Source organism: Puma concolor, chromosome A3 (genome assembly GCF_028749965.1).
Source record: "Puma concolor isolate L17-30 chromosome A3, mPumCon1.1.hap2, whole genome shotgun sequence".
Classification (NCBI taxonomy): Eukaryota; Metazoa; Chordata; class Mammalia; order Carnivora; family Felidae; genus Puma; species Puma concolor.
Window position 1 is genome coordinate 8906239 of NC_141669.1, and position 24735 is coordinate 8930973.

At 53.1% G+C, this 24735-nt stretch overlaps 1 protein-coding gene across 10 annotated transcripts in view; it reads left to right on the forward strand.

Moving 5' to 3' along the window:
* Window positions 1–24526, forward strand: part of LPIN1 (lipin 1) — a 129395-nt gene extending 104869 nt beyond the window's left edge. For all 10 annotated transcript variants that reach the window (XM_086700044.1, XM_086700050.1, XM_086700047.1 and 7 more), the window contains 7 exons: window positions 1018–1144; window positions 2115–2263; window positions 2748–2834; window positions 12089–12241; window positions 18482–18596; window positions 19420–19523; window positions 22707–24526. In XM_086700044.1, the coding sequence (XP_086556170.1) occupies window positions 1018–1144; window positions 2115–2263; window positions 2748–2834; window positions 12089–12241; window positions 18482–18596; window positions 19420–19523; window positions 22707–22866 (895 nt within the window). In that variant the 3' untranslated portion in view covers window positions 22867–24526. The remainder of the gene's footprint in view (window positions 1–1017; window positions 1145–2114; window positions 2264–2747; window positions 2835–12088; window positions 12242–18481; window positions 18597–19419; window positions 19524–22706) is intronic.
* The last annotated feature ends 209 nt before the right edge of the window (window positions 24527–24735 follow it).

The window sequence follows — 24735 nt, forward strand, 5'->3', positions numbered from 1 at the left end:
ACTCAGCCTTTTCCGCTTAGCCTTAACCAACATTTGTTAACTTCGTACGGTGTTAGGACGTTTTTGGAGATAATGGTCCCCGGATGCAGGAAGCAGCGGGAAGCCGCTGGGTTGGGGATTATGCCATAGCGGGATTTTAATCCAGGGAACAAGTAATTACAGATAGGCTTTATATGAGCTGTTTAAAGAAAATGAGCCTGCTTCCCACCCGCACCTCCCAGCCCTTCACCAGATGGAGAAGTCTGGAAGAGTCAGGAGCATTGGCCTGTGGGTTCTGCGCAGGCAGACGAGGTGTGTAGGACAGCCGGCTCGGGGCGTTCTGGAGAAGGACTGATGTCTTCCCTGTCTTCACGGGCACCTGCTGGGTTATTTGGGAATGTGTGTTTGGTGGGGCGCCTGGGTGGCTCAGTCGGTTGAGCGTCTGACTTCGGCTCAGCTCATGATCTCACGGTCCGTGAGTTCAAGCCCCACATTGGGCTCTGTGGTGATCGCTCAGAGCCTGGATCCTGCTTCGGACTCTGTGTCTCCCTCTCTCTCTGCCTCTCCCCCGCTCATACTCTCTCTCTCTCTCTCAAAAATAAACACTGAAAAAAAAAAGAAACGTGTGTTTGGAGAGGTGTGAACACGGAACTGATCCGTCAGGGTGTGTGGAAATTCAGAGTTCTCATGCTTGGCCAGCAGCCTCAGGGAACAGAAGAGAATGTTTCCCTCAGCAAGGAGGGAGCTTAACCCTGTTTATCGGGAAGAGGAGCGTCTTGGTGGAAAGTGGAGTGATGATAGCGAGTGAGTAGGGACGCGAACGAGGAGAGGCAGCCCCGGATGAATAATGCAGGAGGTGTATGAATGGGAGTTAGCGGGCCTTCACGGAGAAATGTCATGGCATATGGCAAATGACCCCCCGAGAGACGGCCCTGGGGAGAGACCCGATCGACTCAGCCATTGATTCTGGCCTAATGCATTTTTCACGGCTGCCCAGATGCATGTCCTAAGTGGTGGTTACGTCACTGTGTGTTCCAGGATAAAGCATGAGTCATCCTCCAGTGATGACGAACACGCAGCTTCCAAGCCCCCAAGTGCGGGCCACCTCCCCCTGTTGTCCAGCGTCAGCTACAAGAAGACCCTCCGGCTCACTTCGGAGCAGCTGGTGAGTGTGTCCTTCCCTCGTGTTCGTGCGCCCCGGCCGAGGCGTGGCCTCCCAGACTCAGCGGCTGACTTCGGCGTCTGGGTGCCCCTCCGGCTCCTGTTGCCAAGCGTCGGAGGAGGGAAGCCTGACAAAGCCAACTTATCCTCAGGTTTCAGTGACTGATAGACTCGACTCTCCCAGGCTCTTTCCACTTTGCGACAGCTGTGCGTCTCCTAACCTGGGGGAGATCAAGCAGTTGCGAGGGCCGGGGGGTGTTCTCGAGAGCTTCGGGTGGCAGGGGGCCGTCACGGTCACAGTGTCATCTTCGGGTTTCACCGGACCCTTCCTTCCCTGCCCCTTGTTTCCCATGAACAGCCAGCGAGCCAGTGTCCCCACTCTTTCGCTTCTGTCCCGAGAGTTAGCGGGGGGCCGGGCGTGGTGCTTCATGGGAAATAGCAGGCCCAGACTCCCGCTCAATGCCACCAGCTTGCCTGGCAGTCTCTTGTGCAGTGGTGTGGCACCGGGCTCGGGCCAGCGATGCCGGGGGGACCCTGAGGGTCCCAGCACTGAGATCAAAACCGCCAAAAGGTAACCGTGCTTTCTGAGCCTGCTGTGAAGTCCTGGGATCTGCGGTTATTCCGGGAAACGTTTCCCCACTTGGCTTCGTGTCCCCTTTCATATTTAGTCGCGGAGAAGCGAGTGGGTCCTATTCTGAAATTGGAACGATGAGGGCAAGGCTTCCTGCCCGTCACCTCCCGCCCCCTGCAGAGAGTGGGTGAGCTGCCTTTCAGGTGGGCCTGGGGCTCGGGATGGCCGGACCCCGGGAGGAACTGTCCCCACGGAGAGCGGGACAGCGAAAGGAGGAGTTGTACGGTGGCCTAGGGCACAGAGCTCGAAAAGCCATCCCGACGTCGCCCCTCCTGGAAGAGGGGCCAAATAGCCCTCAGTCTGGGCTTTCCCCTCAAGCGGCCCCGCGGCTCATGTTTTTCAGAAAAGCTTGAAGTTGAAGAACGGCCCCAACGACGTGGTCTTTAGCGTGACCACACAGTACCAAGGCACGTGCCGCTGCGAGGGCACCATCTACCTGTGGGACTGGGACGACAAAGTCATCATTTCGGACATCGACGGGACCATCACCAGGTGGGTCCGGCTGTGTCGGGGCCCTGGGGCCTGCAGCCGGCATTTCTGCTCGTGGTCTGTGGCACCGTGTGGGGCCCGTACGGTTCGGTTCCCGGCGTGGTCCTGGGGTCTTCGCCCCTCGCCATAAACAGCCGCAGTCCCGGCTCGGTGCTTGTCTCCATTGGGGCTCCCGCCTCCCTGGTTTTGATGTTCTTGCGGATGCTTCCCAAGTGCGACTTTCCGAACGGCCTTTTTGCTTTGACTTAGCGAGTCACGGACTTGAGGCGTGATAGTTGGAAAGTGCCCTTTCGTGTGTTAACGTATCCCTCCGTGAGCGTCCTCATATGATTTCTTTCGTTTTGGGCTTTTCTATCCGGAAAGTAAGTCACGGGTCCTGTTGGCGCCCCTTGTGAGGTATTTCTGGTACAGTGAGCTGGAATGGGCTTTCCCCCCACCCCCTTTCGGCATGCCCTTTTTATTTGCTTTTTCTCGTTTCTCTGTTTAGGTCAGATACTCTTGGCCACATTCTGCCCACCCTCGGGAAGGATTGGACCCACCAGGGCATTGCTAAGCTGTACCATAAAGTGAGCCAGTAAGTACCGGGCCCTCGCCCCCATCACATCATGGCACGGGCCATGACTGTGAGGGTGACTGTGAAGAGGGGTGCGGGCGGCTCAGGCGGCAGGGTCCGGGCGGGGGGGCGGGTGGAGGACTCTGAGTACACAAGTGAGTCCCAATCCCGCCGGCTCCCAAGTGTGAGTTCGGTACCCAGAGATGAGAAGGGAAGTGATAGGAGGCTCAAAAATCGTTGGCGGAAGGAGGGTGATAGCGTTGGGGGGGGGGACGACCTGCCGTCCTGTGTCCGGCACGCGTCACTTCACTTACTAGCCTTTCAGAGTTACTGTAAGAATTGATAGCATTAATTCACCGAGAGAGAAACTCGGAGGGTTGAAGTGGTTTATCCACAGGCCCCCGGCTGCTAACAGGAGGTACAGCCGCCCCGGTCTGCTCTGGTCTGTCTCCAGGGTCAGGGCCCGTCAGGGTCTCTCCCTCCCCACACGGCTCGTCGCTTTCTCCATCTTTCTGTGGACTAGAGTCTCCCGCATCAGTGAAACCTCTCCCTCCAAGGCTTTCTGTTCTCCAGCCTCTTAAAAAAGATTTTTCTTAACATTTATTTATTTTTGAGGGAGAGACAGAGACAGAGAGAGACTGAGCGCAAACAGGGAAGAGGCAGAGAGAGAGGGAGACGTAGAATCCCAAGCAGGCTCCGGGCTCCGAGCTGTCAGCACAGAGCCCGACGCGGGGCTCGAACTCACGGACCGTGAGATCGTGACCTGAGCCGAAGTCGGACGCTTAACCCGCTGAGCCACCCAGGCGCCCCTGTTCTTCAGCCTCTCAGAGCTGGAAGGTGCCTTAGGCCAACCCAGGACAGCCCCACCTTGCCATGGCGGAGGAAGGTGAGGAATCACAGAGTTAGGGGATGTCAGGCCGGAGAACCAGGCCGTGATTCCCAGGCTGAGCCGCTCACCTGTGGCCCGTTGTAGGTGACGATGGGGTGGGGGATGGGCACTCAAAGCCATGCCGGTGCTCTGAGCACAGATGAATGGAGTAGACTTTCCTGCCCCTCATTCATTCGTTCGTCCAGCCTTTACTGAGTGCCTGTTGTGTGCTTAGCCCAGGGACAGGCGCGGGGGATGTCATGAGGCAGACACGGTCTCTGGCCTCCTGAGCCTGATGCCGCAGTGAGGGCGGGGTGGCTGGGACGCGGCCCTCAGCCCCTGGTGGGTTGGAGAACTCGGATTTCTCAGATGCCCGGCTCATCGGTTTGAGCTTACTTCTCCAGATGTCACCCCCCGCAAAAAATCACAAAAGTAATACGTGGGTCTTTAAAAAATTCAGAGAAGTAAGAAAAGTTAGAGAAATTGGAGAGTACAGAGCTTGTGTCTTCTTCCTCTCTGCTCCGCACCAAGCTGATCCACTCCCCAGAAATGGAGCCACCGTGACTGGTTTTGTTCTGTCCCGCTGTCCTTAAAATCCACGGGCGCTGTCCCCAGGCCCCTGAGACGCACCCGTGCGTGCGTCGTTTAGTAATACATCTTTCTGCTTCATTACCTGTGAGATCTGCCTCATTCTCCACTGCTGCACGAATCGTGTAATATGGGTCAACCGTTCTGTCTGTAACTAGCCCTCTGTTGACGAACTGGGGAGGTAGTTTCCAGTTTTCTCGCCATGTCCCACGGTGATGCACAAAGCACTCAAACGCAGTATTCGTTGTGTGTGATGAGCCTATAAATAAATAAGGACAGCACACACGGGGGGCGGGGCTGGCGTACAGTGAAGTCCCAGAAGTGGAATTTCTGGTAGGAGGGCGAGCACATGAGCAGATCTGATCAGTGGGGCCAGATCGCCCTCCGCGGAGGTAGGCCCAGCCCGCAGTCTGGCAGACAGCCTGTGTGTTGGCCCCTTTCCCCACGGCCTCACCACGGCTGACCTCTCGCTCGGAAGGATTAATCCACTGGGGACCTGCCTCGACTCGCATGACCCCGAAAATTACATCTATTTTTAGTTGCAAGAAACTCTCCCGCGTCAGGCTACCGAGAAGCTCACGGCCTGAATCATTTTGGGCTTTGGAACATAAATCTACTCCTGTTCCTCACTGGACATCGCAACATAAAAGGGCACAGTTGCACTTTTGTTTGTCCCCCAGAAAAGAGAGATCTCTGTGGAAAGTCCAGTAGGGTAGCTTACCAGAGAACGCCTGAGCGTCTTTTGCGTTGGTTGCCTAGCGTGAGGCGAGTGAGGGCTGTGGGTGGTGGTCCAAAATGAGTACAGAGTGCTTCCTGTATTTTCATTTGGGCCGAGAGGAAGGGGCTTGACGTTTGTTCATTCACTGAGTTTGAGGTGTGTCCTCAGCGGCTCGCACACAGTTAGGTTTCCGGAACAGTCTGCACACACAGCTCGGCCGTGGCCTTCGGGGTTCTGCACGGAGCACCTCCCGGGGGCTCCTTGGCGTGGCTTTCCCTGCCTTCTGCGAGGCCCTTCTTTTCCAAGTTTCTCCCCAGACCTCCCTGCTCTAATCCAGGCCACGTCCCACACTCCATGCTTCGTTTTCCCGTTTCCCCACCTACGCTCAAATGACGGCTTCTGCCCGGCATGCTCGTACCTCTGATTTTTGTCTCCCCACTTTTCAGCTTGTTGTGCCCAGCTCAGACGCCGTAGTCCTCACGATGCCTTTCCAGGCCAGAGTCGGCGACCCCGGGTGGCTCTTACCTCCTTACTGAGCTCTTTACTGGCACCCAGGGGCCCATGTTGGCTTGTTGGCGTCCTGGCGCAGGCCGGGCTCGGTGCGACATTCCCTTAGCTGACTGCTGGTTAGAGTGAACCCACATGCTGGCCACGCCCCGCATGCTTCCTCCTCTGGGGTCCTGGGCAGCCGCAGCGGGACAAGTGTGGGGACTGAGGACTGGTGAGACTGGCGGTGACTCCCTCTTCTCATGAGTCCGTGCTGTTCTTTTGATGTCCTCCTGTGATTACCCACAGGCCTAGTGAGAGAGCTCTTTGGCATGCTCTAGGGTTCCAGGAAGGTGATGCTATTTACTTTAGGATTTGGGGACGGATCACTCTGTCCTCACTCTGCTTTTTTGGAATGCAGGCTGCGCTTAAAATTCCTGCACTGCAGTATCTATCTAACGGGAGAACCAGTCTCGCCGATAGCCGCTTGCCTGACGACAACAGAAAATGAGGGCAATTTTATTTTATTTCATTTTATTTTTGCCAAATGTAATTACTTTTTCGAATACAGTCAGCTGTGAGAAATTGTCTGTGGAGCTGAGTGTTACCTTGTTCAGCGAGAGGGTGTAAAAGAGCCGACTTGGTTATTGATTAAGAAGAACGCCAGCCGATAGAAACGGAAGACGTGAGACTCTCCCCTCCCGTTCAAGTATCGGTCAGCATGCACGAGGGAAGTAAAAAGACTCTTCCCTAAAATATCCAGCTCACTGAGCCCGTGGGTCTTTTAGGGGCTAAACGTGGGCAATAACCGCTCTGATTTTCCGCCTTCCTTGATGGGTATTTTTATAGTGACGGAAGCAGAAATCAACGTGTGTGTGATTTAGCGAGCATGAATGCTCCCGTGTTTTCGTGGGTGGATGGGTTCGTCTGTGGCGTGGAGACTGCTGTGTGAAGCCAGGATTCTGAAAGCGGAAGGCATCATTAGCAGACGCGTTAGGGTCTTTCTTTTCTCCTTTTCACCGATGTTTTTTTCTCCCACTCCAGATCTTAGGGGATTGCGTTCGTTAACGTCTGACAGTAAGAATGGACAGTCTGATGGGGAGTCGGGGGGACGGCCGGAATCTGAAGGGGGACGGCCCTTCGCTCACTCTGGCCGCTTAGACCTCGTCCCCCACTCCCAGCGTTGGTTTCCTCATCTCTAAAAGGGGAAAGTTCCGCCGGGTGGTCCCTGAGGTCACCGCCAGCCCAGAAATGTCGTGCCTGCACGTCGTGGGGTTGCTGTCACAAGTGTGTGTGTCGTGCAGCTGGGCGTTCTTTTCCACGCCCGGCCTCCGTGAGGACCCCCCGGATTTAGCGGACTCTGTGAATCTGCTGCACACCAGGGGCTGTGCCGGTGCCTCTCCGTAAGGGAGCTCGGGATCCTGTAGCAGCGGGTGATGGGGACCCTGTAAGGATGCAGGGAAGGGGACGCGCGGTGAGATGCAGATTTCTCAGACGAAGTGAGGGAGAGATTAAATCTGATCGGAGGGGCGAGAAATCCAAGACGGTTTCAGCGAGAAGGAGGCCCGGAGCCGAGGCTTCTTGGGTGGGCAGGGTTTCAGGGTTTGAGAGAAGGGCACTCGTCACAGGGGGAGGCAGGGCGAGAGGAGGTGGGGCTGAGAGCCAGGCCGGAGTGAGCACGGTGGGCGCGGAAGGGAGGCTCTGGGCAGGGGACCTCGGAGGCCGGGCTGAGGACAAGTCTGAGCTTGGCCTACAGCCTTCCATCCTTAAGGGAGCGAGCGGTTATCCTCCCTCTGGGCCTGCAGACGGGGCTACAGGGCCCCTTTTTTTTCTGCAAGAGCGCTCTCCACTGAGGGCGATTTTGGCCCCCAGGGACCCATGACAATGCCCGGAGCCCCTTTCTGGTCGCCATGCCTGGGGTGTGTCGAGGACCCCTAGCAGGTGGAGGCCAGGGATGCTGCTAGACGTCCAACAGGGCGGCCTTGTCGGGGCTTCTGCCCGGCCCCCCTGCAATGATTTATCCAGGCCAAGATGTCAGTGGTGGAGAAACGTCCGCCTAGACGCTTCTCTTGGCAAATCGCCCCAGGGGTGATCTTTCCAAGCTATTTTAATAGCTGCCTGGGCCAAGTGTTTTCAGAGAGATACAAGAGGCTGAGACATATGGAGAAACCGTCCGTGGGACGCCGGGACGTGGAATCCTCTTTCTTTTTGGCTCTGGTATGTCCCCGAGTACTGTTGTAGTTGCCGAGATCTCAGAGGGGTAAGTGTGACCCACGTGTGTGTTGTACATCTGTGTGCACGCTCTCCTCGGGCAGGCTTCGCCCTTCCCTCCCGGGGAGCCCACAAGTCCACCTTTTTTGCAGTCAAGGGTAGGTCTCCCCACCTGCCCATTCCCGAGGGGCAGGGCTGTGCCGCCCCGTGTGCACCCGGAGCTCAGGCGAGGTGTTGGTGGGAGCAGCTCGTCCTGCCCTTCTGAGTGAGGAGCGAGCAGCCTTACCCCCCAGGGGCTCCCTTGAGAGTAAGCTTTGGTGACTCTCGGCGTCACCTGAGCATTTGATGGGAGCGCTTGGTATTTCAGGCGGCTTTCGTGGGGGCGAAGCCTCTGCCATCAACAAGCATTACCCCCCCCCCCCCCAGCTCCTCCAGGAGTCTTGGCGCTGATTTTCCAGCCAAGTTTAGTCATGGCCTTTGAAGCAGAATACTTGCCTGGTGAGAAGGAGGCAGTGAGTGGCCTGATCAAACCCTGAAATGTATTAGGAAATCAGGTTTTGAATAAAATTAGCATCTCAAACCCCTGCAGGTGGCCGCTTTTAGGACTCCGATGTGAAGAGCTATATACAGAAAGAGTGGGTATTTTTTTTTTTAAAGACTGCATTAATCAGAGAGCTAAGATACAAAGATGTTTGAGTAAAAAGGTTGCTTGATTTTAAGACGCATCCCTGGATTCCAGACAAGCTGGTATTTCTGGATTCTCTCCCTCTTAAAAGTTTCCTGTTTCTTGGTTTTAAAGGACGGATTTATTTATTTATTTAAATATGAAATGTCTTGTCAGATTGGTTTCCATACAACAGCCAGTGCACGTCCCAACAGGTGCCCTCCTCAGTGCCCATCACCCACCCCCGCCTCCCTCCCACCCCATAAGAGTCTCTTATGGTTTGCCTTCCTCCCTAACCTTTTTTTTTTTTCCTTCTCCCCCCCACCACCATGGTCTTCTGTTAAGTTTCTCAGGATCCACATAAGAGTGAAAACATGGGATCTGCCTTTCTCTGTAGGACTTATTTCACTTAGCATAACATTCTCCAGTTCCGTCCACGTTGCTACAAAAGGCCAGATTTATTCATAAGCAAGTCTAGAGATGAGCCCCTTAACCAGCATCAAATGTTCATGCTGGAGGACTAAGTCAGGGAGAAGTGGGCAGCTTGTATTCTCTCATTCCGCAAATATTTACTAAGTGTCTGTAACTTGCCAGGCACTGTTTTTGGCCCTGGGGTTACAGCAAGGCTTGAGACCAAGTCCCCACCCTCAGGGGGCTTATGGATTCACAAGAGACCACCTTCAAACCAGGAACTATACTGTAACATTAGTGATGGGTGCCATTAGGGAGACTAAAGCAGAGCAAAGGTTTTGTCGCTGAAGTGGGGATAGGGGAGCGTGTGTTTTACTTTTTTTATTTTACTTTAACATTTATTTATTATTGAGAAACAGAGACAGAGCATGAGCAGGGGAGGGGCAGAGAGAAGGGGAGACACAGAATCCGAAGCAGGCTCCAGGCTCCGAGCTGTCAGCCCAGAGCCCGACGCGGGGCTCGAACCCACGGACCGTGAGATCATGACCCGAGCCGAGGTCGGACGCTCAACCGACTGAGCCACCCAGGCGCCCCGGGAGTGTGTGTTTTATTAAAAAGGGGGACAAGGGAAGGGCCCTCTGAGGAGGTGATGTCTGAGCAGAGACCTAGGTGAGGTGAGGGAGTGGGTAAGCCTGGGGTGTGGGGAACAGTGTTCCAGGCAGAAGGAACAGCATGTGCAGGTGCCCAGTGCAGGAATGAGCATGGTGCCTCGGAAGACTGGCAGGGGCACCTTTCTGGTGAGCCGGAGTGAGGGAGTATATGGGGTTGGAGAGAGCGATGGGGACCAGGCCTCACTGGCCTTGTAGAGTTTGGATTGCGTCTGAGAGAGATGTCGAGCCTCTTCGGGGTGTTGAGCACGACGTGAGTGTGTTTTGAGGTTTCTTTCTGTGTCCAGACTTGGTGTGGGGGGAGTGGGAGCCGATTCAAGCTGCCGCGGGAATCGAGGTGAGAGGCCCCGTCCCGGTAGCAGGGGACTCGGGGCGGTTTGGGGTCATTGCTGGGGTGGAGTTGAGGCAGTGGGGCTGGGGGGGGGGCATTGGTCATGAGAAGTAGACTCCCAGGTGGCCCTGAGGTTTGGCCTTTCACCTGGGCCAGCGAGAGCCACTTGCTCAGCGAGGACGCGGCAGGAGCGCCCGCGCACACTTGACTGTGGGCGCACCGCGTCGGGGGTACGTCGTCTGTCTCATTAGTGACGGGGCGGTTTGTGGTTGCACGTATTGGCCTGGAGCTTAAGAGAGGCGTCTGGACTGGAAGTATAAATCTGGAAGGCAGCCAGGTATAGATGGTGTTTAAGAAATGTTTAGTGTATTTTATTTAGTCCAATACATCTATGGAAACCGTTACCGTTTAAAATCAATATAGAAATTACTAACGGGAGATAGCTTCTGTTTTTTTACAGTAAGCCTTTGAAACGTGGCATACATTTTATCTTAACAGCACATCTCGTTTTGGTCACTAAGCTTTCAAGGGTTAAAACGAGGGAAATGCAGTCCTGCTCAAGCAGTAAAATTGTATGTCATGGAAGAATTGGCTTGCGATCTGTGTTTCATTCCCAACCACTGTTGGCACCCAACGTGTGGGGCTGTCGCACGAAGCAGTTCTGAAATTCCCCACAGGTGCCAACTGGGTGTCCAACAATTCCGTCCACTTCTGACACCAGCTACCCAGAGGTAGGGTGGACCCCACAGGTTAGGGGCCCGGTCCGAAGACACCTCCCACTGCAGATGCCAGCCACGAATAGGAGGTCCCCAGTTTATCCCCGCTTGTGCCCAACTTGGCTACAGATCAGGGGTCCCCACAACCGCCTCTCGGGTTTAATAATTTGCTATAAAGGCTCACAGAACTTAGGCAAACACTCGGGTTTATCCTACAGGATACAAATGAACAGCCGGGTGCAGAGGCACATAGAACGATGTCTGGAAGGGTCTCGTCTCCACGGGGTGGGGGTGTGTCCTGGCACGTGGAGGCACTCAACCTGCCTCTCCCAACCTGAACCCCATTGTTGAGGGGTTTTGTGTAGGCACGATTGATTAGATCATTGACTGTTGGTGATTGAATTCCATCTCCAGCCCCTCTGCCTTGCCCGGAATTTGTGTGTGTGGGGCGGGGGGAATGGGTGGGGGGGGTTGGTGGGGATGAAAGTTCCAGCCCTCTGATTGCATGGCTGGTTCCTATGGCAACCGTGGCCCCCCTCATCAGCATAAACTCAGGGGTGTGTGGAGGAAGGGGCTTGTGTTGGATAATAGGTGTCTGGTCACTCAGAAAGTCCAAGGGTCTGGAAGCTCCGTGCTGGGACCCGGGGATGAGGACCACAGAGATCTGTATCGTATCACAACATCACAAATAGCGCACGCCGCTCCGGTTTGTTTGCGGCATTCAGGGCCGTCGGGGAGTGGGTGTGATCCCGCGGGGGAGTGAGGCGGTGAGGACCCCAGGACTCGGGCACCTAGAGCCTGGGTGGAGACGGGGCCCAGGCCTATCTGGGAAGAGCCGGCTGCTGCTGGAAGCAGACTGGGGGCGGTGGGGACCGGAAGCCAGGGGACGGAGGCGCTCCAGAGGGAGGGACTGTCACACGTGCTGTGTGTGCCGCGAAGTCTGTTCCTATGCGGCGTCGCAGGGACCTGGGGGGGCTAGCAAGGCAGGGGACTGAGTCCGCTTGGAGCGGGGTGATGCGGGTGGAGAAGTGCGGTCAGTGCAGACACACGGCCGAGGGAGCGGGGCGACGGGGATCGGTGCGGAGAAGGAAAACCCAAGGCTGTGGTTGTGTTTAGGACGAGATGAGAGGGGGCGGGTACGTATTTATGTGCTTTCGGGAATCATCCCGCCGAGGGGAGGATTTGATGGCGTGTGTGGGGGGCGGGGGGACGGGCTCCGTGCTGCGGTGCACCTGCAGGGGCCCTGTGCGCTGGTGGCTGGGTGGCCTTTCCAGGGAGCAGGGACCCGGAGGATGAGCAGTGCAGGGGCAGGTAGCCCGGCCAGTTTGCGTAGAGCCTCAGCGTCTCCAGCGTAAAGCGGAGGGAAAAGCCCTACCGAATGGACTTGCCCTGAGGATTAAACCAAGTGAGGGACGTGGGCTCAGTGAGGGACAGCGAAAAGCATTCAGGCTTCCCTCTCAGTGCCAAATAGTGTTGTATAGGAGGTGGCCTTCTGCTGGTGAGGAAGCTTGCAGCAATGCCTTTCTTCGAGAAGCACAGGTCAGGGTGTGCGAACGCGGAGCGGTTCGGTGGCGGGATGCCGTGACACCCGAATGCTTTGTCTCTTTTTTGCAGAAACGGATATAAGTTTCTCTACTGTTCTGCACGTGCCATCGGGATGGCGGACATGACGAGGGGCTATTTGCACTGGGTCAACGAGAGGGGCACGGTGCTGCCTCAGGGGCCCCTGCTGCTGAGCCCAAGCAGTCTCTTCTCGGCCTTGCACAGGTATGGCGCTCGCTTACGCACCTCCCGCCCCACATCTGCCGGCCAGTTCCGCCCCCGCCCCTCTTCCCTGCAAGTTTTTGCAAGCATAGCCTCTTAACTGGTCTGCCCTAGCCCATCTCCTGAGCCACCGTGGGCACCAGCAGATTCGTCCTAAGATGCAGGTCTGGTTCTGTCACCTCGTCCACACCCTTCTTCAGCTCATCGTGGCTCTCAGGATCAAGTCCACATTCATGAGCTCGGGTCACGTGACTCTTCCTGACTCGCCCCTGCCCTGCTTTGCAGTTTTTGAAACTCGTTCTCCAGAACAGAGTTCTCTACTTGAAGCCTCCAGTGTGTGCACATGCTTTTCCCTCTGTGTGGGCAGCTGTCCCTCCACCGTGGCCGGTCTGAGTCTTAAGGATTCTGAGAATCAACTTGCATTCTGTCTAATCGGGGGCCTGGACCGGGTTAAGTGACCCCTCTACCAGCCGCCGCCTGGCCTTGGTCTCCCAGAACACTCACCCTTTTTGGGAGCTCTGGTTACGCCGTTTGTTTTGTTTTGTTTTTAATTTTTTAAATTTATTTTGAGAGGGAGGGAGAGCGAGTGAGCAGGGGAGGGGCAGAGAGAGAGGGAGAGAGAGAGAAGCCCAAGCAGGCTCTGTGCTGGGAGTTGCAAAGCCTGACGTGAGGCTCAGTCTCACAAACTGTGAGATCATGACCTGAGCCGAAACCAAGAGTCAGACGCTCAACTGACTCAACCGTCTAGGAGCCCCAACACTGTTTTAATGGCCCTCTAACGTCGCTAGCCAGCCTCTGATTACCCTTCTCCCTACCACCCCCTTCCCTGCCACAGCTGCGTTCAGAGAAGCCGGGCCAAACTGAGTCTGGCCTCCTGGCATTGGAGAGGAGAACGCTGGGCTTCCTGGTAGCTTGAGGCCCAGGACAGCCTCCCTGACTGCTCTCAAAGCACAGTCTACTGTGGTCGTAATAGGACGTTGGTCCTGTCAAAGGCTGGTTCTAAGTATCAGAGAATTCTGTCTTCAAGACCCAGTGACAGGCTTTGGTATGATTCTGCCTCAGTTTGACGACCAGATAAGCTGCTTGCTGCTGCTGACCATGCAAACGACAGAAACATCCAGATGGGCCCAAAGCGCCATATTGGCTCCTCCCAGGGTATTTTTCTTTAGCTCTGTGGATCCCTTTTCTTTAAAAAAAAAAAATTTTTTTTTTTTACACTTATTTATTTTTGAGAGAGAGACGGCACAAGTGGGGAGGGGCAGAGAGAGAAGGAGACAGAATCCAAAGCAGGGTTCAGGCTCTGAGCTGTCGGCACAGAGCCCAATGCGGGGCTCGAACTCACGGACCGTGAGACCATGACCTGAGCCAAAGTCAGACACTTAACCGACTGAGCCACCCAGGCGCCCCATCTGTGGATCTCTTTTCTATCACAGCTTTGCTTTGCGTGATTTGTAATTTTTTTTTTTTCCTGTAGTAAAAGATCTTGCATTGAAACTTGTAGTTTCTGGGCAAGAAATTTGGGCAAAACCTATGGATGCCATAGTGCATTTCAGATCCTGAGAGCTGTCCTGACAGTGTAGGTGTGGGTACAAATCCAGACTTGAGTGAAATGAGGTCCCTGACTTATGTCGACACTTTGTAGCAAGCTACTCATTACCAGGTATTAAGTACTGAGGATTTGCGAGGCAAGGCAGAATGTTGACATTATTACTCTGATATCCTACCACTAAATATATGTTTAAGGTAATCCTTCTCATTTTTTCCTCTTATTTAAATACCACTGTCCAAGATCTATTGCCTTTTCCTTGTGAGGACTTACTAAACCAAACCAGGAAACCTCACAATGTGTGTGCCCTCTCAGGACGGAGATGATGGTCACAGCCAACAGCCTGTTCCTTCTAATACTACTTTCCAGCCTGAGCTGTTCTGGGTATTAGCTGCCCTGCAGATTTTCTAGAATTGACGGGCAAGTCTGTGTGAGCCAGAATGATCTTCCCTAGCAAGATGCTTTCATTGGGTACAGTCCTTTTTTTTTTTTTTTTTTATTAAAAAAATTTTTGTTTGACATTTATTTATTTTTGAGAGACCGAGAGAGACAGAGCATGAGCAGGGTAGGGGCAGAGAGAGAGGGAGACACAGAATGGGAAGCAGGCTCCGGGCTCCGAGCTGTCAGCACAGAGCCCGACGCAGGGCTCGAACCCACAAACCGCGAGATCGTGACCTGAGCCTCAGTTGGACGCTTAACTGACTGACCCACCCAGGTGCCCTGGGGGCAGTTTTGATTGTACCGCCTGGGTCTAAATTGGAAGGAAGGAAAATTAACGTTGTGGGTAGAGCACGGTCTGTAGGGACAGCAGAGAGGGTTCTGAAGTGAGGAAGGAGACCCCACCCCAAAGCGGACCCCCCTCCCTGCCCCCCCCCCCCCCCAAGCTCTGATGCTGCCTGGAGACTGATTGGTGGTGTGGCAAGAGGTGCTTCCCCTTCCTGGGTCTGTTTCCTCACCTGCCAGATGGGAGGGTTCTGTTCGATGATCTCAAGTGTGCCTTCCAGCCCTGAAATGCTATGATTTGAGGAAACGTGTCTGAAAAAAAGAAGCTGATGGAATCTGTTTCACACACCTGATCTTTTGGTTCAGGAGCTTCTTCTTTTAAAGTAGAAATTGGCTTTGAGTCATGTGATTCTTTTTAGTCAACTGGCCTTCTTTTTGTTGTCAGGGCATTTTAGATCATTTTCATAAGCCCTCTGTGAACACAGGGCACATTCCTAGTAACGCACGGCGCATCTCATGGCGGGGGGATCTCACTGATGACAGGCAGGTTGGACAGATTAGCCTTGGCCAAGTCCCAAGACGGGGTTCCTGGGCAGATGTGACCTTCCTGGAGTTTGGCAGAGACAGAGGCTGGCCTCTGTCTCTGGGAAACTAGCAGCTATTTCAACACCGACCACGTTTTCCCTTCGGGGTTTGCTGAGGTGCTCGGAGACTTGGATAAATGACACTTAATTGTTTCCTGTAGGAAAATTGCCTCAAGGGTGAGTTGAGTGACCAGGGACTAATTGCAAATGCAGATCACTGAAGACAGGCTGTGCCAGGGAGCATTCTGGACAGGAGCCCTCACCGCTTCTTCCCGGGTCACCTTACTGCCCACGAGGAGCCTTGCACTAGTGGCGTGGGGCCACAAGCGTGTTTTCTTAGTGTGCATTTCTTACCCTGTATGTGCGCGTGGAGACAACTTCCTCCCCACCTGCCACTTACCCACACCCTCAAGCACACAGGCTGTGGGTATGTTCATGCATGAGACAGAGAGAGAGAGAGAGAGAGAGAGAGAGAGAGATTGAAGCAGGAAGCTGAATTTGGATGGTGTCCTCCAGGTGGATTGAAGTTTGAGACTCATAATCAGACATCAGCCATGTTTCTACCCATAAGGGTCCTAAGATCCAGAATATAAAACTCTTTAGTGTTAAGGTTAAGAAGGGCTCTGGAGTCCACAGAAGTCAGTACAGAGCCAGGACCAGCCTTTGGGGTTTTTGACACTCAGGTTAATGCTATGTCACCACCACCACCATCATCATCATCTAAATTGCATTTTTAAAAAATGCTTGTTTATTTTTGAGAGAGAAAGAGCATGTACGAGCAGGGGAGGGGTAGAGAGGGAGGGAGGGAGACACAGGATCCGAAGCAGGCTCTGTGCTGACAGCACAGAGCCCGACGTGGAGCTCGAACTCACGAACCGCAAGATCATGACCTGAGCCGCAGTCAGATGCTCAACCTACTGAGCCACCCAGGCACGCCTAAATTACATTTTGAGTAGATACAGAAGACTATTTCTAAGATATATGCGGGGTATAAATGATAATCAAAGAGTGAACACCAGCATACCCACCATGCAGTGAAAGCAAAGGGCCAGACCATTCCTTTTGAAATCTTAGTAGTGACATTAGCCACTGTCCCTGAATCTTTGTTAAACATCCCTTGCTTTTCTAAGCTGTGTTATCACATACATTTGTGACCCTAACCGATATGTTTAATTGTGCACACGTGTGAACTTTATGTAAACCTACCGTGTGTTCTCTGGGGCTGGCTGTTTTCGCTCAACAATGTGTTCCCGTGACTGTTGAGTAGACCTGTAACCCATTCATTTTACTTCTGTCTGCACTCCTGTTGTAGGACCTACCACGGTTCATCCGTGCCACTACGGATGGAGACTTGGGTCACTTCGTTTTTCACCATTGAGAGCAGCACTTCTTGCGTGTGCCCGCTGGGGGCGCGCTCACTAGCTGCTTTAGAGTGAACACTTAGGAGCGGGATTTCTGGCCACAGAGCATATGCACACATCAGCGTTACGAGTTTGTTCCAAACTGTTTTCCAAAGTGGTCGAACCCATTTATGCACCAGCAGTGGTGTGGAAATGCTCCCCCCTGCTCTACTTTCTTGCCAGCACGTCAGCTGTTTACATTTTTGCTCGTCCGGTGGGTGTGAAATGTCTGTCTGCGTGTGTGTGTTGTCCGTTCGGGCCTCATCTTCTGTGAAGTGCCTGTTCACGTTTCTTTCTCAATTTTCTTTTTGGTTCGTAAGCGTGTGTTATAGATTCTATATGTGTAGCCTTTGTCATGAGCGCTGCAGACAGCTGTCCCCCGGTCTATCGCTTGTGATGAACATAAATTCTGTTTCATGTACTTGAACATATCATCTCCTCTGTAATTTGTGCTATTTGTGTGTTAAAAAAGGGCTTCCCTGGCCGAGGGCATGAAGGTAGCCTCCTGTATTTTATCTAAAGGTGTTGCCTTTCAGGTTTCGGTGTGTAATCCACCAGGAATTGATTTTTGCGTGTGGAGTGCGGGAGAGTCCATTTCCCTTCTTTTTTTTGTCTTCCTTAAAGGGATGTTCAGTTGTCCCAGCACCATTTACTGAAATGATTGCCCATTTCCTCTTGCTCTGAACTGTCGTCGTGCTCGTGAATCAAGTGTCCATCAACGTGTGGTTTGGTTTCTGGCCTTTGCTCTTGTGTGTTACGGACTATCAAGTCTCATAAAAGCATACAGACAAAATTCTGTCGAGAGTTTGACTGAAATGACAGTGAATCTGTAGGTCAATTTCGGGAGAATTAGTATCTCCTTATAATATTGAATCTCCCAGTTCACTTACATGGTGTATTTCATTTAGGTCTTCCCTATTATGTTTCAATAACATTTATAATTTTATCCATAAAAGTCTGGCACATCTTTCTAGTAGGTTTATTCCTAGACCTTTGAGATTTTAGAGTTCTGTGTACAGAATTACATGTTTACCAGTTTGTTTCTTCTGATGCGTGAAAATGCAATTGATTTTTGTACATTAATTTTTTTTTCTATACTAATTTTATAGCCAGCATCGGATCGATCTCTTATCAATAATGGTAATTCGCCTGTGGATTATTTTTTTAATCAATTATTATTATTATTTTTTTGTGTGTGAATAGTGAGAGCTTCTATTCTCTCCTTCCCTATCCTGATAACTTTTATGTTTTCCTTACATCACTGCGCCAATGAGGACCCGCAGCGCATTGTCGGGGCGAAATGGCCATAGGGGCCACCTGTTGTTCCACTCTTACCGGGGCACTTGCTGTGGGTGTGGACCATTCCCTGCTATTCCGGGTTTAAGATGTTTCATCTTGGGTAGATACCACATTGTATCAAATGCCCTGCCTGTGTCTGTTGACCCGGTATATTTTCTGGTACTTGAATCTGTTACCCTGTTATACTGTATTACTTGGTTTAGCGTATCGAATTACTCTTGCGATCCTGGAATAAAACTCCTGTGCCAAAAGTTGTTGCAGTCAGTTTGCATATCCATGCTTAGTTAGGACGTTTGCACTGCCGTCTCACGAGTGAGGTTGGCCCGCGCTTCGCTCATATTTTTCTCCTCTAAGTCTTGTGTTTGAGGTGACACTAGCCTCTTAAAATGAGCGTCGAGACGTTCTCCCTTCTTCTGTGTCTGGAATTCTTTGTAACTCGGGTGCCTGGTGGAGGTCTTTGGTAAAATCACTTGTCCTCAGCGTTTGCTCTGCGGGAAGACTGGAAAGTACAGATTCTCCGCCTTCTCTCTCGTGCTTTTCGGGGACCGCCGCCCTGACTTACACAGGGTTGACTTTTGAAGATACGGGAATGTTCTTGGCGTCACGGCATCTTGGGCGTGTAAAAGTAGTTTGATGCTCCGGAAGCCCCTCCTCTCAGGCTGATCCACTGATTATTTATTTGTTTTCACAGAGAAGTGATTGAAAAGAAGCCCGAGAAGTTTAAAGTCCAGTGTTTGACAGACATCAAAAATCTGTTTTTTCCAAACACGGAACCCTTTTACGCCGCTTTTGGAAACCGACCAGCCGTAAGTAACAGATGGGCTGTGTGAGAGCTCTTGAAACTTACTGTCTTTTCTGACAGCGGTCATTGGAAGGGTGGGCCTGGGTGACAATGTGGCGCCAGCATCCCCTCCCACCAGCAGTAGTTGTAAGGAGAGACTGCACATTATTTCGTGGCCTTTTGTTTCCTTGGAAGCTCGGCTAGTGGATTTCAATCTGAAGCTTGCAATGTCGGACTAAAGCTTGCAATGTCGGACTAGAAACTTCAGATTCCAAATGACTTGCTGAATTAGTAAGACAAGAACATCGAATAGGCTTGGCCCCTTTCTACCAGGAGGGTACCACAAAGCCAAGCCTTAACGCCACGGTGAATTTGGCATCGCAGGTTTCAAGAGCACTGTTGCCTACGGTAAAAGATTTTACGTGTACTACCCACATTTGCTGGAGAGTTTAGCAGTCTGGATAATACAGTTGGGTACTAACTTCCCAGGAAGAGAATTCCTCTTTTGAAACTTACGCCTGAGAAAAAGGGTCAGAGAATAAAACAGCCTCGAGGGGTGTGAGAATTGCAGGGGACGAGGTGACGAGGTAGGCTGTTTACTCATTAGCTCAGTTCTTGCATGGATGAGCGAACCGAGGCCCAGGGGGGAAATCTGATTTAATAATTTCACATCCAGAGATATTCTTTCTCTACACTCCTTGGAAGTATAGTTGTGGTTAATGAGAGTTTTATAAGACTGCATCAGATCCGGAATATTGCGTATTCGGAATCAGATCCGGAATATTGCGTCTTCGGATTTACAATGAACTCTTTTTTTTTTCCTCTAATTTATACTTCACCAAATACAGGATGTGTATTCGTATAAGCAAGTAGGAGTGTCTTTGAACAGAATATTTACTGTCAACCCCAAAGGAGAACTTGTACAGGAGCACGCAAAGACCAACACCTCCTCGTGAGTATCGCGCGCGTTTTGTGGGATTCCTGGGTCGTCACGTTGTCGTTGCGGTCTCAATCTTGGAATGATGCTTTATGGTTCACAGTATGCCTTTTTATCCTTTGTTTCCTGTATTTTAATCTTCAGTTCCTGCCAAGAAAATGTATTTTAACTCCTTGTATTTTGTCCAAAATCTCACTTTTGGACCGTCTGCATGAACTCAGATTCCCCTCTGGATCCCCACAGTCTAAACTTCGTGGACGGGTTCTGCCACCGAGTGGAACGGAACGACTTTTAAAACTGGTGGTTTAGATTTGCCAAGCTACGCTCGAAAAGCCTAGCATGCAAACGGGAAATGTAATCAGACTGAAATAGCCCGTGAAGCTGTATTTACAGGCGAGACACTCTAGGTGTTTTCACACGCGGACCTGAGATGACGCTCACCAGAAATGTAGGAATTCCCGTCCCCTTGGTCGGAGCCCTGTCCGCCTGAGGCAGGGGGCTGACTTGGGCTCCTGTTTGAAACGAGGCGTCCTGGCCGGCTGCCGGGTCTCTCTGGACTCTGGGGTGCTTCCCCCTGGCCGCCTAGCTCCTCAGAGTGGGAAGCCTTTCCTTGGCCCTCGTGGTGGTGAGCTTTGCCCACCGGGCGACCCCGGGCACACGGTTGCCCTCCTGCTTGGCCTGTTCCAGAGGCTGCATGGTCTGTGGAGACCTAGAAAAGAGCCCGGGCCCCGAGTGACCCCACGGGCGCCTGTGGGACCCTCCTCACGGGGAGGAGGGAGGGGGGCTGGGGGTTTGGTGTTCTCCAGATACCTCCAGTGGTTTTAGGTAGAGGGGAGATTTAGGTTCCCCCCAGAGCACATTTTTACTTCCAAGATGATCCTTTTATACCTGCTCAGGCTTCGTGGAGCCCAAACGGGGGCCAGCTTCAGGCTGGAGGGAGCCCTGGGGCCGGCCCCCCTCAGCTGCCTCCCCCAGTCGTGCCTGCTTCTAGGCAGTTCGCAAGACACGTGGGGAGAAAGGACAATGGAGCCAGGGGCCTCCTCCGTCCTTGGAACGTGAGGCTGCCTCCCGACTGGCGACTGGCGGGACGAGAGTGGGGACGGACTGCCTCCTCCCCACCAGCCGTGCAGGGTCTCTCTGCCCGCCGCGCTCGGCCTGGCCCGGACAGCACCCACCTGGGTCTCTCTCCCGTCTCCCATATTCCCCAGCACAGCGCCCTCCATGTGCAAGGGTTTCCTGGTCTGGAGAAGGTCTAAGAAGAAGTCTCGTTTTCAGAGTCACAAACAACTTGAACTGATGGGACGCTGCACGTAGCAGGTCCGTCACAAGGGGGCGTGGGAGGAGGGTTCGCCCCGGAGGCCTGTGAGGTTGTCACATTCGCTGAGTCTCTTGGCCCAGGGTGGACGGCTGCGCGGGAGGGACTCTGTCCATCGTCATCCCACGCTGGGCGGGGGCCGCAGCCCTCCCTGTACGGGAGCACCTCTCCTTCCTGTCTCTGGCACTGAACTTGGGGCCGTCACCTCGGGTCCCGGGACACTGTCCCTGAGAAACCCTTAAGCCACCTTCTGATGGAGCCTTGCCGGTCCGCGGGGCCCGGGGTAGAGTGCCAGCTGAGCGCAGACGGGCCCAGCCTGCACCCGGAGCACTCCACAGTTTGGATCTGAGGCCTGCCACCGAGGGGCTGTTCCGGGGGGGGGAGGCGCCTCCCACAGCCACAGAGCTCAAATGGGTCTTAAAGCCGGGAGGCGTTTTAAAAATCTGTTTCGGGGGCGCCTGGGTGGCGCAGTTGGTTAAGCGTCCGACTTCAGCCAGGTCACGATCTCGCGCTCCGTGAGTTCGAGCCCCGCGTCGGGCTCTGGGCTGATGGCTCAGAGCCTGGAGCCTGTTTCCGATTCTGTGTCTCCCTCTCTCTCTGCCCCTCCCCCGTTCATGCTCTGTCTCTCTCTGTCCCCAAAATAAATAAACGTTGAAAAAAAAAAAATTTAAAAAAAAAAAAAATCTGTTTCACTCCCCAGGAAACGCATCATTCTCGCTCATTAGGGGAGATTCTGTGCAAGCACGAGGTTCCTCATAAGCCCTTTGGGGGTCCTTTATTAAACACACACTCTTGTCCTTATGGAATAAGTTATTTGACGCCTGAAAACATGCGAATTCCCGGAGTTTGTGTCGAAAGCCCATTTTGGTTTTTAGAAAATTGGAACCGGAGGGGGACCCAGTGACTGCCGGGGAGGACTCTGGGGAGGTGCGGAGAGGTCTGGGCCTGTCGGAGTTTCTAGTTGGAGGCGCCCGGAGGTCTGAAAATGCATATTCAGTGTAGCAACGTCCTTTTTGTAGCATAGGCCACAGAGACTAACACGCGACGTCTTGAGAATACACACAAAATGGCGTGGGAGACTATTGCAGGGAATGTTGAGAAACACTGATCTAGCCCCAACTCCATATTCTGTAAAGATGAAGGGCCTGAGGCCCAGAGAGGGTGAGACACTTGCCTAAGGTTGCACAGCAAATAAGGTCGGAGGAGATCCCACGTCTCTTGTCCCTCATGCTAGCTACGGCTTTTTCCCTAAGGCTGATGATTAGCGAGGGCTGATTGTTTCCTAATGTTAATAACGTATGTTGAAGAAATTCCTCGAGCACTGAATATGCATTATTTTATTGTCACATTTGGTATTTTATTTAATTCTCATACGAGCACTGGGGCAGTTTTCTTTTCCTTTCCCTTTCGGTTGAAGAAGTTACGGCTTAGAAGGATGAAGCCATTTGCCCAGGGTCACTCAGCAGAGCTGCAGGTCACGTCTGTGTCCCCTTGACCCAAGGCCCAGGCTCTCTTCCTTGCACGGTGGCAGTGGTCTCTGTTTGATGCCCCAAAGACGGGCTTTATCTGAGGTTCTTCTCCCTGTGCTCGCCCGTGAGCTCCACGCTGATTCCCGCGTGTCCCCCCTCTTCTGTCCTTCCTGCCAAGTCCGGTTCCACCCGCCTTGCCCAGGGGGCCTTCTCCACGCCTCTTGCCATCCTCCCTGATTGCCTGTTAATTGGTGAGGAGCTGTTCTAGAACAACTGCCATAGTGTTAAGCAGGTGGCTTGTGTCCCCGGGTTGGTGGATGTCTCCTAACTTCCAGGCCCCGCGCAGGGTACAGGCAGGTGTCCCCTCGGCTGGGTGTCCGGCGGGGGCAGTGACGCTGTCCGATTTCCTTCCAGGTACGTGCGACTCTGCGAAGTGGTTGACCACGTCTTCCCGTTGCTGAAAAGAAGCCATTCTTCGGACTTCCCCTGCTCGGATACTTTCAGTAATTTCACCTTTTGGAGAGAGCCACCGCCACCTTTTGAAAACCAGGATGTTCATTCTTCCTCCGCATAAAACGTCCCAAGCAGCCTCCTGACGTCATGTGAAGACCCGGCGCCCCCGATTAAAGGATAGGTTTTGGGAGCCGTGGAGCAGGAGCCCAGGAGCCTGACGTGCCGTCGTTTGCTTAAGAGCAGAGAAATCGGAGGGGCGTCTCTCCCCCTTCCCGGTGCCCCGGGGTTGGCGTTTCTGAGTGAAGTGTGAAGGGGGTGCTTTGCAGGCTTGCGGGGGGGGGGGGGATCAGGTGCGTTTAAAGCGTGGGAGGCATGCCTCGGTCATGGCTGAAAGCCAGTGGCAACGTTGTCCGGTCCCGTCCGGTCCCGCCCGCTCCCGCAGCAGCTCGTTATGGGCTGACGGGCCATGTGGCACAGGTGGCTACCTGGGGGGGCGGAGGGGGGCTCCCTGCCGATGACAGTTCGGCTGAGGAACGCCAGATGCGCAGGACTTCGGTAGAGGAGGGGCACGTGTCCGTTGGTGGCCTGTGTGCCACACCTCCTGCTCGTGCAGGGAGGGCTGAGGGTCCCTGGCTCTGCGGGGTCTCCGCCCTCACCCTGCTGGCTTGGCCCACGGGGTCCCCCTGCAGTATTTGCCGACGGGTCTGATTGTTAGCTGAGGAGTTCTGGGGTTCCTTTGGTGAAAGGTAATCTAGGTCATGGGTGTCTTTCCCTCCCCCCGTCCCCGCCTCCTCAGTTTCGTGGCCCGAGGCTGGAATATTTATGCCTTAATGCACCTGCGGCAGACGTTTTATTTAGAATGTGCTTTGTCCAGCTGTCTGTAACTTTGTAGCGCCTTAAGTTCGGATGACAGTAGACGTTACTAGGGCAGTGCTTTCCATCCGCTCGACTCCCTGCCAGCAGCCTCTATCCAGCCGGGCGGTGCCGTGGATGTGGACTTGAAGTGAGCTCGTGCCACACAGTAACGATGGGGAGTTCTGTCGGGAGCTCTCAAAAGAAGCGAGGTGGTTTTACGAAAATAGTTCCAAGAAGTTATGTTCTTTGTAGGCACGGTTATTTATTACTTCACTCTGACTGGGTTATTGTTACGAGCATTTTAGCCATATCCCTCCTATTATAACTGTCGTTAATATATTAAAAAGATGTAGAGGTTAGACCATCCAAAGAGCCTTATTCTGTATGTCTCACGACACTGACCTTCCTTTGGAATTTCTGGGTAATACATTTTCCTTCACTTTTCCCCCTCGAATTAAGGGCAAGGGGATAAATAATAATTTGAGTGACATTCTTTAAGCCGGCGGAAGAGAATTCCATTCCCTGTTTGTGAAATTGGCTTGTGGAGAGAACAGTTGGAAAAGTGAAAGAATTATTTTGGTAAAAGATTTTGCTTTACTTTTTGAAGTATTATTTTTTTAAAGAGTGTTTTACTCCAATGACTGAAGTGCTTTCCTATTTAAATCGCATATTGTTAGAGTCCTAGGGGGCAGAAAAGGCAACAGCTGAATGACATTTTACTCTTTCTGTGAAAGAAAATCCAGGCGTGTGGCCTTCATTGTGACCGGGGGGGCTCTGTTGGCAAGGGGTGCCTTTACTGAACGGTTCGCGTGGCCGCGCAGAGAAAGGCAAACACGTGCGTGTTGTGGATCCCGGATTTGCCTAGCGACGTGAACGTGCATGTGCAGATTCCCTTTGAAAAATAATTAAAAATTGTTCTGCCTTAACTGCTCCAGGCTTGTTCATTGGTGACCTCTCGAAGCTACGTGAATTCCGTCATGAGGGTATCTTGGGGTGAGCTTGAAGTGTTGTGAACCACGTGTAAGGTCGCGGGCCTGCGGAGGCCAACGTGGTGTGTCCCTTGTGCTGGGAGGGATTGGGTTTTGAGGACACGTAGCGTATCCCACGTCGTGCCGTCCCGTGCGCCCTTCATCAG